Here is a 15,471-nt window from a genome sequence, read left to right as displayed (position 1 = left end):
GATCTACTCACCTCCCACCGGTTAGGCCTTTGATCCTATAGGGTGGTGGCGTTCCCACGTCGGATGCGGAAAACCCGGCTTCCAGCGAGTCTCAGAACCGCGAAATTTATTTTTTATTATTTTTGTTTCAGGGCCCTCTCTGCTTTACGCAAGAAAGCCATAGGACATTAGATTTTTTCATTGTATACCCCTCCCCCTCCTTCCTTCTTGCACTGCCACGACTGGCTATGTGGCCCCATAGCCCCCCCCCCCCCCACACACACACACACATGCACGCACACCACCCCCCCCCCCCCCACACACACCTGTACTGTACTGTGTACACAGATCACTGGCATACAGTCACGCACACACACACACGCACACGCACGCACACACACACACACACACACACACACACACACACACTGTGACACACACACACACACACACACACACACACACACACACACACATGCACACACATACACAGCCGCAGCACTACAGCCTACTGAGTTGTATGTGGTACGATTTTTTGAGATAAAGAGTTGTAAAATTCATGTCCTGACAACACATAATGGTCATGTGACTAGTCGAACTGAACAAGTAAACGCTGTTGCGTGAACTAGTTTGATACCGGCAGCAAGCAAAAGAAAAACAGCTGTGCAATAGGCGGCAGATGTGGCTGTGCAGCTGGCGATTTCATCATCTACGAATTTGGCAGGAAAGCACCTACGGCCAGTGGCCAATTGCCACACAGATTCGACTGCAGCATCCCAATGGAGCATTGCTGACGTCGGCTGATTGCCTGGGTTCATTTGCCACTACTGAATGTAACACTCATAGAACGGAGAAAGGAGAAATTAGGAATGGACCTAAGGAGACAAAGTAATTAGGAATAGACCTGCATGGACCTAGGAGACAACAGCAGAAAGTGAGGTCCCTGCCGCAGTCGACTGGCTTAGCCAAGCGAGCTGCCGAGAGGGCAAAGCAAGCGCAGAAATGGTGAGCAAAACGAGAGAGACAAACTCTAACAGATATGCTTTGCTTAAAACAACAAACCAGTGCAGGGAAAACATGTGGAGCGCGTGCGTAAAGGAAGCTAGGCGAAAGTAGAGGCTAGCGAATAGATGCGTATAGAGCCAGCTTCAGCTGCTGCTGCTGCAATGGGTAACAAGTAGAACTAGTAGTCTTGCCTTACTTCCAAAAATAAGACGATCTTGCTGCAATAAATCTGAAATTGGAAAAAAAGTTCACAGCGCGTTCAAACCTCCAACACGCACCACGGTAGCAGCGAGTAGGAAAGAGCAAGGTTGGCTGCATGTTCCTTGTCATCAGCATCACGTGTGCAGTGTTTGGTAACTAAACTCACCAAAAGTTGAGGTAGACAATTTTGCAATGCTCATTTCTGATAGGCAACAGGGGAAACGAGTCTCAAGGCATTCAGAAATGCAGAAAACTAGAAGCAGGTAGGAACAAAGCCACCAACGAGAGAGATTGTCTTTGAGGGTCTCAACAGAACGTGCACAGCAAACAAGTCGACAAGGACAAACAGACTCACCAAAGACAGCACAAACCAGCTTGACGTCTTGCCACACGACCACACACGCACGCATGCACACACACACACACACACACACACACACACACACACACACACACACACACACACACACGTACACTCACACACCAGAACACTGACAGACAACAAAATATTCTCCGCACTCGCGCGTACGCTAGGCTAGGCGTACTGTGGACTACTACACGAAGCACTCCCCGACCTTCAGGCCAGCCTAAGATTCGGGTGAGCACCACGCTATGCCGCTGTGAGGAAGTGATCCACAGTGCTCTGGTGGTCATGTGGGTAGAAGTTGCCTCCATCATCACTCATTAGGCGGCCGTATTGAGATGGGCCACTCTCGAAATGGAGAGGAATTTCAGGGAGGACACTCTGGGTCGGCTCTGATTTCGTCGAGGAGATGAAATTCATCGACTGAACTGGATCTCTCCCTCCATTGGGTGGCGTCGACTCTGATCTTGCCTGAATGGCAAAAGTAGTTTGGACCATATCGAAATCATTCACGTCGCCAATGCGTCTGGCCTCCAGCTCCACCGGGGACACTGCAACCCCAACACTGTCAAAATGGAGAGGAATTTCAGGGAGGCCACGCCGTATCGGCTCCGATTTCACTGAGGAGATCAAATTCCTCGACCGACCTGGATCTCTCCGTCCATTAGACTCGGATTTTGTCCGACTTCTGACAGCGGTTTCAACCGAGTCGAAACCATTCGCCTTGCCAACCATTGTGGCCGTGGAGCTGCCAACCCTGATGGAACCGTGACCGGTGTCTCGATGGGAAACGTACGAGTCGACGCTCGTGCTCGACGGCGCCGGAAAGAGCGGGTCATGCACTGGAGGCACTACTTCCATATTCAAGTACATCCCGGAGCGCATGGCCAGTTCAGGTGCACTTCCCCAGGTAGCACGTGTCTCAGGCACCTGGTCAGCGGGACTTGACACTTCTTCCATTGGCTCACCGTACTCTCTCTTGAAAGCCGCCACAGCGGCGGCGTGTTGCTGGACGTTGTTGTCCACGTCGAATCGCTGACCCTCCTCCATGACAGCGTACTGCTGTGGCAGCTTGCAGTTGATGTAGACCTTGACAATGTCCGGTAGGACGAGTTCTTCAACACAGCCGTCGGCAATCCGCCGTGCACCCATGGCCTTGCGGATAGAGTTTCTTGCCAACGTCATCAGCGGCTTCACTTCACCTGGCAACACACAGGAAGCACACACACACACACACACACACAGGGGAAAGGGAGAGTATCACATGCATGATACGATGATGTGCAGTACTGCTCAATGAAATCCAGTCGCGTCACTTAAGTACGCGCCGGCACTGGGCGTTGCGCAGCCATAGATCTGCGAACCCTGGGCTGGGGAATGATGCAAGGAGCAAACTGGAGTGACGCGACTGGATTTCATTGAGCAGCACTGTAGCTGCAACATCAGCACAACAGAGTCAATTATCCAGCCTAGCCCGGTTCCCTAGGCGGACCTTGAACAATTATCGGTTGCATTGCCACAGGTGTAAAGCACTACCTTGACAGCCAGCAAAATACCTCCCCTACCTGGACAGGGCTGTAAACATAGATTGGAAAATTAACACAGTGCCGGTACATCATCCAAGGCGCATTTCACTAGCAACAACGCAAGCAACCAGCAGCAACAATGCCCCTCTGTGAAGTGTGCCAAGCGGAACATTTCCCTGGGCGAGCCACTGTATGTGATACATCAGTGCCCTGTCAGTGCAATGCCCTCTCAGGATATTCCTTGGTCACATGACATGGGCATATGCATGGTCTACCTAGTCTGTACGTGATGCGTGGGGACAGGTCATGTGACATATTTTCCAGTAAAATGAATCATGTCATGCGACCTGTGATGTCATCAAGGAAGATTCTCCACATGCATCTCGACCTATTGAGGTAAACCTACCTGGATAAGTGCTGCCAAGATACTTCATTTCAACTTGACAGTTGCCCCAAACGGCAGACGCCGCTGCGTAGACCGTCTGGCCTTTGAGCCCAGTGAAAGCGATTCCCTGGTAGCGGCTGTCCACCTCAAACGCCACCGTTCCCTTGTCCATGTCGACGATCATGACCACCACCGTGGGTATCTGCTCGAGAGGACGCTGCGTCTGGTTGGGGTACTCGTAGCGTGATCTCTTCCCGCCATGGTACAGGCCACGTTTTGACAGGTCCCATCCCCAGCTGTTCTTGGTTGAGCCGAGTAAGTGTGTGTAGCCGCGGGCAAAGAGCGGAGTGGCCTCCGTGCAAACACCTGAAGCATGACAACACAACAAAGAAGAGGAAAATTTGTGATTAATCATGCCAAAACTGTAATAGTTAGGAAACTTCACTTCTCAACTCCAAGAAGTAATAGTTGTCATGGCATCAAATGATCGGCATGGTTACAACCGGGCAGAGTGAAGCGGCTAGCTTGTTCTCGCAGCGCAAGACATGCTACACATTCATTAGAATATTCCTGCAGGTAATGAGTCCTGCATATGGCACAATGCCCCACACATGCACAACCGCAGTAGCTTACACACAGTAGGGGCCTGCCCTGCCAAAGTATCACACAACGTCACACCAGCACACACTGACACATGTGACAATGAAAGCTGCGACACTTACGCACAGAAAAACAGGACTCATGCACACAAACAGGACTCGCGCACACAAGCAGCACCCATGCATACAAACAGGACTCTGCATACAAACAGGACTCCCACGTGATCTCCAAGCCTGCCCACCCCATCAAGCACGTTGCCCTGCACACTCAAAGACATGTGGGAACTCAGAACACCTGCCACTGACACCTAATTAGGATCCCCTATCTGAGATTAGAGATTGGTATCTCCTCAATACATGTACATACACCACACTGGTGATTATCTTGTACATACACCACACTGGTGACTATCTTGGCTATCTCACAACAAGACACCCACCACAATGTGACAGCTGTGCCAGTATTCAGACCTTGGCTATGCGCCACACTGGGTGACTTGATCAAGATGGTATCACCTGGACTAGATTCTCACAGTCCCTAAATGCTGCTCTCTCAACAAACCCTAAGTACCCTGTAATAGATAGGCCGGAACTTCTTCATAACCACTCCCTTACTTGGGGCAACCTGCTCACATGCATATTTGTGTGGTTTCCACTGACCTGATAGGCACTTATGAATGTGTTGACTCATAGTCATACTGTTGAGAGCAAAGTCTACTGTCTAGAACCTTCCAAAGAATACAGTACTGTGTGCAACATTAGGATGGACCATCACACTATCCGCCATGGACAGATAGGAAAGCAGGCAACAATATCAAGCTGCTGTGCATGATATAATATTATATCATGCACAGCAGCTTGATATTGTTGCCTGCTTTCCTATCATTATGATTTTCAGGGAAAATTATGGCTGCAGGTCAGTTTCTAGTGAAGCATGTGTCCTAGTGCCAAGTAGTGGTCCCCTTGATCACAGCTCTGGCTTGGCCCACACCCAGTGCTTGATTCTTGATACATGATTACACAGTGCATGAACTTGTACCCATAGTATATGCACACAGTGTAGGCACACTGTGCAGTGCACGCACACTATGCAGTGCAGAGGTCCCACACTGGGCCACAGTGCACAAATGCTCTGCAGCAGTGCTTCCTACTCAACTCCCATTGAGATTATCACTGGCACTCAGCAGGACTTTGCTGACTTCCGCACACATGGACTGGAACTGAGCATGCAGACAGTCATGGCTATGCACGCCACACAGCCATGATGCTGTTCCAAGTTATGTACATGACTGTACAAGCAGTGCAGTAATACATAATCTCAAACTGATCACCACCGGAGCAGAGAGCGGTCCTTCAAAACGCCCTCCAAGGAACCACTACAATAGACGCGGCCACCATCCTAAATACAGTATGACTGACCAGACCAAGAAACACTTGGAACATTACAACGCCCCAAGGCAATGCTGTATTAAGTCCTTCTAGCCCACCTAAATAATTGATTAGCAATTATTGTAGAATTCTGCAACCCATGTGATCCCGTCTGCAGAATCAGCTGATCCAGTCTGAAGAATCAGCTGATCAGCTGATGGAGTAAGTGAGAAAGTTTTTGGCAGCAATGCAGTCAGGACACCAGTCATTACAGGAGCATACTGCTGCATGTCCTGAACATGTTCAAGAACTCAGGAATTGAACTCCAGCAAACACAAAACTCCCACTGGCACATTCCACCTCTACTCTAGTAGAAAGCTGCAGTCCCCACTTGGCTTCCAAAGTTTGAGTGCTGCCCAGCAGCATACCCAACAACACCTCCACACAACACATTGACACAGCAACTGTTACCTTATGCTATACTGTATACATGTGGGTGGTGGGGGGGGGGCTGCATGCAAGGCAGGTTTGAGTCTTCTACACATAATGCTGATATGGGATTCTGGTGTGTTTTTGCTGATTGGGTCAAGACAATGGAATGTCAACAATGCACTAACACAAAACACTGAACACCCTATACACACCAGCAGGCATTGCTGTCACGTCAGCCACAGTCAGCTGATTGAGCAGGGCCCTTCCAGACATCATCTTCTACAAAAATGGGATCTCTCCAAACTTGCACCAGTCTTGCCCAATGTCAACACAGGAACAACCCAAGGGCAAAGGTGATAGAATGACTATGTACTTCAGTACAACCAAACTTCCAAAGTCACACATTCCACAGGCACACATCAGCATGCATGAATATTCTGCTTTCATGAGTCTCTTAGACCTTAGGCTTGGATCAAAGTACACTGAGCTCAAACATGACAGCCTTCCTCAGTTCGTTTTGATGACTCCCACTTCTCTCATCACAAGATGGGCAGTGCGCCAAGTTTCAAGGTTCCCTTCACCACTGAGGAAATTCTTCGCCGGCATACTTCACATGGGCTGGCTATGAGGCCATCATTAAACAAAAGCAGACAGTCCTCATGATCTGATGCATGCTTCACTCCTTTCACTGGAGCACTTTCATCAGAAAAGCTAGCTCATATACATGTACCCCTAAGCCTTCTTTCACCTCCTTTTACTGGAAAGTTTCACCAGAAAGCTAACTTGTACCCCCCCCCCCCCCCCAGCATTCTTCCTTTCCCCAGAAAGGTAAACTGTCTACCCGTGCATAAGCTGTGGCCATCCCTTAGGTCAAGCAGAACATGATTGTGTACTAGTACTTCAGTACTTTAGTACAAAACTGATAGTTGCAAGCATTCATGTAGGGTTGAGAGGAATGGCATCATCGCCATCCAGCAGTACTAAACCAGCCAAGAAGCTGTTCAATGGCTTACAGCCAATACATGAACAATTCTTGTCCCTTTGAAACCAGGCCTTGGGGGCCAAAACACCCTTTCATTACTAACATGAATCACAGCATAGACACGAAAATTTAATAACCCCAAATGAATGGGGGAATTGTGTAATTTTGAGTGGTCTTTGAGGGTAAGGATTGTATTGGAAACTGGTGCTCCTGAGCAGTAGATGCGCATGCTACTCATGCATGGCTGGCACCGGGGCCATCACTACATGCCTAAGTGGCAGAAACACAATGAAACACAGCCGATCATTACAATACAATTATGTACAACTGCCCATCCACTCCTGTAATTACAATACAAGAAGCATTAATGGGTCTCTCACTGCATCTCGCCCGGCACACTGAACAGAATAGCAATCCAAGGACATCCATTGCTACTGGTTTACCACCTGTAGTGTCCAAGTAGCTCTACAAAGAAGTCATGGACGATGGGATTATAAACTACTGTGCGGGGGGGGGGGGGGGCACATCCTATGCTAAACCAACATGGCCCTACTACAGAGCAAAGCCCTGCACCCAGCCATATCAAGATCTAACAAAATGTAATCATGCAATCATGTTGCACCCTGATCAAGCAAAAGCTGGACCAGTTGAGGTTTGTGTATGCACTGCCAAAAACGACAGTGCTGCTCAATGAAATCAGATCACGTGAGTCAGGTTTGCGCCTTGCACAATTATTATTTCGCAGCCCAGCCTTCCCAGATCTAGGGCTGCGCAACGCCGGGCGCATACACAAGTGACTCCACTGGATTTCGTTGACCACTACTGTACCATCTAAATGCAGTTTCCCTATCTCCTAACATTGTCATGGGGCCTCTCCCCACAACCAATCAGATATATAGCAGATTCTAAACTAGTCATACCACTAATCTGACAATTAGTCCTTATCATTCGATATGGCACTCGACTTTGTTTTCCCTCCAGAAGCCCAGAGTGTTAGGTAGGCAGGTGGAGCTAGTGTTAGAGCAGTATAGCCTCAAACTGACAACAACCAGTTGCTCTTTGATAGAGTAAACTTCCCCGCTCAACACGCACCGCATCACGTGGCAAAAGCCTGATGGTACTACTGCTCCAGCAACTCTGGCCGCGCATATGTTCCTTTGCCAGTTGACGCAGGATCACCCACTGCCAACAGGAGATCTTGCTTCTTCATTTCCCCACTCCCACCAGTCATTATGCAAATCCAAATCATCTTTTTTCGGCACCAGGAAGGGAAAGCTTTGCTCTTTCTGGATATCATGGCATGCCAGCTGTGCCGTAGATTGGAAAATGAGGCCATGCCACATAGACTTCTGATACTTCCCTACGCCATCCTGGGGCTATATGGGGGACCATACCACAAATACCCATTACTTTTCTCCACAACACACAATACTTACTAGCACATCACTAGCCAGTTTCACCGGCACCTACCAATTTCAAAACGAACACACCATCATCCATCACCGTTTGCCAATATCAAATACCCATGTTCAGACTTTGTATTTCCTGACCTGCCAACTCAAATTGCCTTCGCACGCGATGCCAGCAACATTTCAAGCTAGGGACAAAGCAGGCCGGACGGACATGAACATGATACGACTTCACAGAATACGAATGCACAAACGGAACACAGGAACTCCATTACATGATGGTAGACATAAGAAAACTAACAAATGTCTATACCGCCAAGTCAAACACAATCGCCCAGAAAGAGCCACGTGTTTCCAGCAATGTGTTTCCACTGAGCAAGGTGACACCACCTACTGTGCTATTTTAAACCACAACAAACGAAAAACGGGCACTGAACTGGAACATGACATTACTCTGTCTACCAGAGTGCGTCAAGAATTGCGTCCCATCTGTTCTGGTTGTTACCGCAGCAGCAGCAGTGGATGACTACTAACACTGATGGTTCAGAACAGGATGTCTGTCTAAGTCTACAGCGGAGAGGCCTTTGCGACAGTGGTAGTAGATTGAACATACAATTTGTATATCTCATGTGCATCAGCTCTCAGCAAACACAATAATTCGATACTAGTAGCTGACTGCCCTTCCAAACGTCATTCAGGTCATAACAGTGCTCAGCAAAGAAAAATGATTCGCATGATCTTCAAGAAATGCCAAAATGGTCCACCCCAATACTAGGCAATAGCTTGGGCGCCAGCTAGATGCAATCTCCCAGTGAAAGTGGTGCATCAGGCAGCTAGAAAATGCAACCCAGCACCAGGAACGAGGATAGCATTGAGCTGACGTGCGGACTTGCAGACACAAGAACAGGAGCATCGACAAACTAGCACCTGATCCTACAGGAACTCGGAACACAGAAAATTCTCTGCAACGCTTGTCAACAGGCCACAGGCACCTTGTCATCAACAACACGTTGCAGACAACCTTGGCTTGCTGTTGCTGTTCGCTAAATATGCATCAAGCTAACACAGTAACAGCTTCCTGACTCAACTCCCAAAACCATCAACATCCAGAACATGTTCGTCATTCTCTCCAAGAAAATCATTATCCAGTGTTTATAGATCTAAAGATTGAATGAGTTCCTGCTACGAGGACAACCAGTCTACTATTTCCTGCTAGAGTTTTTCGAGCGAAATCATGTGATGTCGTTATGATGTAGAGCGGCTGACATGTCCCATTCTCACACATACACGCACACAACGTAAAGGCGTCAATCTCACGTCGCTGTCAGCAGAACCAACACCATGTTCGGACAACGTCGACAATAGACTTCAAATCGCACACACACTCTCCGTCTTCTATTCAGCGCGAACACTCCCAAATCACTAGCTCAACAAGCCGATGAAGCTCTTCTGCGAGCGAGACATTCCCCAGATTCGTGAGGAGTTACACAGGTAGCACGGCGCTCCTTTTGAGGTAGAATGATGTGCAGCAAGATCGATGAGGGAGCTAGCGCCGCCGCGCAGGTCCCACGAACAGCATGCAGTCAAAAAGTCCTTTGGACCTGTCACCACAGTCCTGAGCGCCTCACACATTATTACTAGCCAATACAATCATGTGTATCCACTAGTAGCACTGCCGGTACATAATGCGTCAAATACTGGAAATAGGCGCGATCGCCCACACAACTACTTGAACGCACAGACAGTGTATTGCAAGTGCACAAAGGGGGTCATCTACCTATCCACCCATTCACGTAACGGCGTTGCAACACCCCGGATGAATAGGGCAAGATTCGGCCAAGCGACCTCGGAAGCACACAGTCACCGTCCTTCACCCACGAGTTCGCCTGATGCAACAAAGCACAACGCGATGGATTACACTACACGTACGTAAACACATCGATCATATCAACGAAAAATCTATAGAAACGTGTTTTACTTTGGGGTCGTGTTGCAAATGTCCATACCGTTATCTACCACAAAATACACCAACACAATACGGTACATCAATTTCAAACGAGGACGACCAACCCAATCCCTATGCAAAACTACACATTATTGATAACGACGCAACACAAACTGTTCGCCGTATCTAGAAGACCTCTGGCGCGCTTTCCGTCCGCACAGAAAGGGAAGACTTCCTCTCCACACAAGACAATCTAAATATTCTTATGACCAGACACTTCCCAGCCAGGGTCGGAGCGGGACAAGAAGAACAGCCAAGTCGAAACAACACCACCCTAGCTATATCCGCTGACTCGTAGATCTACGCCTATGGTCAAGTATGGAGCAACAAAACCACTCCGGGCAGACAAAGCAAAGAGCACAAGACACTCTCTGGACCACATCAGCACAACCAACGCGGGTTCATTCACAAGCCACCTAGGGAGAAAACCTATTGCTGCAACGTCTACTGCATACTCAGTCACACGTCTCGCGGGGAATGCCCAAAGATGCTGGTGCAAATTATTGCGGACACCTACAGGCTACACCACCCACTGCTCAAACATGAACTTACTTGCACGTAATTGTACTACTCCTCACTGCCAGAAGAGATTAATTTTTTTACAAAGCGGATGAGTATGATACGAACAACCTCACAAAGGCTACATCGCCGGATACATTGTCATTTTGCTATGAGACACGCTCATAGATCACACCAAGCCGAGAGTGCAAACTCCTGGAGTTTGGCGTGAAACTGATAATAATATTATTGTCGTGATAATGAACAAATAATTGTAACCATGTGTTACACGCAGGGCCGCCACAAAATGAAAACCAAGGCCAAGGGGACGAAGAGAAGAGAAGAATTCGCTTACCTATCACCGCATGGGTTCCACGCTGTTTGATGGGCCAGTTGAATTTCCACAGATGAAGGCCATGCTCCATTGGCAAGCCAGCGCGTGCTAAGTCGGTGCGCTGCGCCACTGGGTAACGATGGAAAGTACATGGGGCTTTCGGGTCGACGGTAATGTTGCCGGAAAACTTAGTCCATGATAGCTGCTCCAGGTCTGCTCGCTTAGCTGCGTCCATGAGACGGCGGTCGAACAGAGCTTCCTGGACTCCTAACGGACGCTCTAGAGATGATAAGCCGTCGACGGAGGACGACTGTTCCATACAGCAAATTCTGCGCTCCAGCTTTCTAGAGTTTGCTGACTCCCGGTTGACTTTGGAGGGCTTAGCCTTGCTTGCTGTGTTCCCCATGCTTGCTAGCGACGCGGTGCTCAAGTCACTTTGGGCACAACTAACAGCATTGTACAAGCTACACAGCTTTCCTAGCACGCTCAGCTAACTTGAAGTCGGTAGAAGCTACCACGCTTCCACACCGACCCAAGGCGAGCGGCCGAGACCTAGCGCCAGACAGAGAGATGCGAGCTAGATGGGGAGAGAGGGAGAGGGAAAACATAAACTGCCCAGGCCAAGAGGCCACGCCGAACACGCCAAGCCACAAGTGAGAGTCGAGGTAATCCCACTACTTGCTAGACTGCGCACACACAGACTCAGTGTGTGGGGCATGCACGCTTCTCACTCAGTCATGTCATGTACCAAGTACAGTCTACAGAGTCACTCAGTGCATGCTCCAGCTAGATGCAGAGTGCACTGCAGTGCACCAATCGACGATGTACGTCAAGCACTCGACTCGCGTGCACACGCGTAGACCTACGCGGCGTAGGTCTTCTAACGGCATGCATGCAGTAACGCACAGTCGTTTTGCCAGGTACTACTACTGGGTCCCATGCACGATACTCGTGAGTCGTGAGTCTACCTGGTCTACAAACTACAGACAGTTGAACTAAAATTTTAAATAACTGATAATTATTAGTACAATAGTCAAAAGTAGATACTACAACAACAACTACAATCATGACTGATTGTATTACATGACTGTACAATCATGTAGGTCTACTATGTCCAGCAGGCAGCAGCCGAAAACTAAAAGAGGTTGTTTTGCAAGTATCTTTCAGTCTCAAGCAGACAACCTGACTCGCGGCTTTGCATGGGTGGAAAGACCATGTCCTACCTAGGGATGTCGAAACGGCTTGTACAGTGTACTACTACTACGTACTAGCAACTAGTGCACTTCTTCATATGCATGAACGTCAACTTGTTTTCAAGGCAACAAGTAGACATAATTATAGTTACTTAGTTGAACAACAGTCTGAACAGACCCCAATTATTTGCCAAAACTAACTACTAGTACGTGTAGTTACTTGGCAAAAGCTTTCTCGTAACTCCGAGTTTTGACTTTCGTGTTCAAAAACACTCATCAGAGGAAGTATTGAAGCACGCAACGTCGCAAGGACCTCAGACACTTTGTGTACATGATTGTACTATAATTATACTGTCCAATACACCACCGGGTCGTCGCTACTTCTTCTTCTCAATTATACTGAAGTACTGTCATGATAATAATTGATATGTGCAATTCATTTTGCAAGTATAAGAGTCATGGACATGTAATCCTGAAATAAAGATTTATTATATTCATGGAATCCAGAAAAAAAGAAATCCAGTCGAATCATGTACAGTGGTCCCTCTATAATCCGGCACCATTTGTGCCACGAAAATCTGCTGGATTAGGGAGGGTGCTGGATTAACAAATCTGATTTACTGCTGCAATGTGCATGAAGAGGACATTTTGGCTACTGAAAATTGTGCTGGTTTATCGAGGGTGCTGGATTATAAAGTGCCGGATTAGAGAGGGACGACTGTATAAACATGATAAACGACTAACGGTTCCGATGGCGATGCGACCACTGCACTACGTACTGACCAGCGCGCTGCATGCAGCGCATAAATGCATGTGTGTACCGCCGGCGCCCTGGGCTGGGGCGGCTAGACGTGCGACCGGATTTCCATGTCCAGCTCTCACGAAACGAGTCGCTTCGCGAAGGTACACGCGTGACGGCGCGACCCGACAAGACGAAGCCTCCGGCGCCCGGAGCCCCATGAGGCTTCAAAAACTCCACTCTCCATATACCAGGAGTACCTATGCTACATGTTTGTGTAGAATACACAATATCAAGAGTACATAACCCCACGGGGTTATACTACAAATTCAAATTTTATTGTAGGCTATGCTCTGCCAGTGCTGGATACTACACCTGACTCCTAGGATCCTGTCCTAATCCCGACTCCCTACCCAGTACCCAGTAGATCTACTCGCGTGATCATGGTGATGAGTTGAGTTGTTGGAGTCAGCTGATCCTTGCTTTCTGCGGTCAGTGTGACTGTGAGACCTCTTTACATGGTGTCAGTGCTGCTCAGTGAAATCCGATCTAGTGACTCGATGATCAGTTTTGCGTCTTGCAGGGCTGGGCCTAGGTCTAGGCTCTAGCCAGGCCTACTACTTACTAGGGCTGCTAGGGCTGCGCAACGCCCGGCGCGAACATGTACTAGTAGTAGTAGTAGTAGTAGTTGACTCAGACGATCGGATTTCGTTGAGCAACCAGTGCCATGGCCCATGGACCACGGGCCTGGGCATGAGGATCCTTTGTCGCAGTTGCGAAATCAAGAACGTCTTCAAAATGAAATGATTGCACTGGCTGTCAAGAACTGTGAGATATGCATGCTACATGTCATGTAGATCCGATCATAGACGGCAGGGATGAGACGACAATGAGGATGGACGGCTGGAGAAAGCCGCACTTTCGTCACTGCGGTACGTCGCGTCGGACAAGAGCCAGACATGATCCGCTGGACCTGCCAATGATTATGTGGCAATGACAATGGCGAATGATGGATTGATGCATGTCACGTCCGTCATATCCGTCAAGGACATAAGCACTGGCAGTACAGTCTGTAACATTAGTGCAGACAGCGGGCTGTTTCAGCATCTAGCCTTCTACTAAGTTCTAGGCGAACTTAGTTATGAACTCTTCGTCCAATGACGTGAGGTACATCATGGTACATAGCCTCATACAATGTCATGTACATGTAGGTCGTTCTGATTCGACAGCTGTGCCATACTTTTTAAAGTTCGCATTGTTGAGATAATTTTTACCATTGACTCTACATTGTAATTATTAAACAGCACGTGACTCAGCAGTACATGTTGGGTACCCGCGTTGGACGGTTGGGTACCAAAGCAGCAGCATCAACACTCATTTCAACAGCTGGCCTGAACACGTCTGAGTTCGTTCCACAAGAATGGGCAATCGGGCACGTACAGTGCATGACAATTGCATTGGCATTCAGGCTGAGTTGGAGTTCATGCCATTGCCAGCACTAAAGCAGTCCGGCAGCTCTAGACGGTAGACCGTCGTCGATCATCAACGCAACGAGATTGCGGTGGGTTCACTGGTGGAATGTACATGTACTTCGAAGTGCATCACACTTGTATTCTTCTTTTCCTACTTCTTAGACCGTGTTATGGTGGTTATCATGGTTCGTGGTCATACATGTACATGTACATTTGTACTAAGTCTTGTAGAACAATGGCCCAACCCAATTAAATGGCTTTCATATCACCTATTATATAAAGGAGGTACGAGTCCTGCACTGATGCTCCGGCACCTTACATTATGACTTGTACTTTTAGGTGCACACATGACCCCAGAGCGATGACGTTCCCCTCACACCAGGATGTTGTTGGGTCTGTGGCTCTGTGCGACTCCCTGCCTCTCACATCACTGCATGAACCTCAAAGTACATGGAAATACTGCACAAGTATCACACTGCCCCGCGTAACTCGCATTGTCTTAGATCAAGCTGAGCGTGGTACGTGGTGCAGTGGTGCATGATTTCATTTGACTTTTACATTGTATATTAAAAGTTTTACTTGGCACGTTCAAACAGGATGACAAGGCCCAGTAATGCCAACGTGGTGGCGACGTACATGTATTTGCCTAGAAAACAACAATGGAAATAGCAACACGCTACTAAGTATATGAAAGATATACATGTGCATGTAGACATCTGCCCAATGTTGTAGCTGCTTTGGCTATCTAGGACTCATCAGTACAGCTATATATGTTCATCATGTACATTTGTATTTTGAAGTACATGATAGTGCAAATCGCCTGGTGATTGCACTCATGGTGCAAGAAGCTGGGACGGTTGCGACGAACTCTGAAAACCTCCTTTGTGCTTTCTGCACTGTGTACAAATGTACATTGTATGTGTTAGGGCGCGGGGATGTTGCTTTTTACCTTATTACCGTTGACTTGTTGTTCCCTTCCC

General features: G+C 48.2%; 1 protein-coding gene across 1 annotated transcript; it reads right to left on the bottom strand.

Annotated features, from left to right (window-relative positions):
* Nucleotides 1–491: 491 nt before the first annotated feature.
* Nucleotides 492–11,745, bottom strand: LOC135818518 (uncharacterized). Its single transcript, XM_065331906.1, has 3 exons — nucleotides 11,109–11,745; nucleotides 3,482–3,826; nucleotides 492–2,751 (listed from the first exon to the last, which is right to left on the bottom strand). Exons 1-3 carry the CDS (start codon nucleotides 11,491–11,493, stop codon nucleotides 1,796–1,798), a joined length of 1,686 nt encoding a protein of 561 aa, XP_065187978.1. The 5' UTR covers nucleotides 11,494–11,745; the 3' UTR covers nucleotides 492–1,795.
* Nucleotides 11,746–15,471: the final 3,726 nt, after the last annotated feature.

Source organism: Sycon ciliatum, chromosome 5 (genome assembly GCF_964019385.1).
Source record: "Sycon ciliatum chromosome 5, ocSycCili1.1, whole genome shotgun sequence".
Taxonomy (NCBI): Eukaryota; Metazoa; Porifera; class Calcarea; order Leucosolenida; family Sycettidae; genus Sycon; species Sycon ciliatum.
The sequence above is the reverse complement of the archived record's forward strand: the minus strand, read 5'-3'. Positions and strand labels throughout refer to the sequence as shown.

What these genes read in the sequence shown, in the direction of transcription:
- LOC135818518 (XM_065331906.1), bottom strand. Translation starts at nt 11,493, where the DNA reads ATGGGGAACACAGCAAGCAAGGCTAAGCCCTCCAAAGTCAACCGGGAG. An exon ending in TGGAACCCATGCGGTGATAG is followed by an intron (nt 3,827 to 11,108) that starts GTAAGCGAATTC and finishes GTCATGCTTCAG; the next exon opens with GTGTTTGCACGGAGGCCACT. An exon ending in TCTTGGCAGCACTTATCCAG is followed by an intron (nt 2,752 to 3,481) that starts GTAGGTTTACCT and finishes GTGTGTTGCCAG; the next exon opens with GTGAAGTGAAGCCGCTGATG.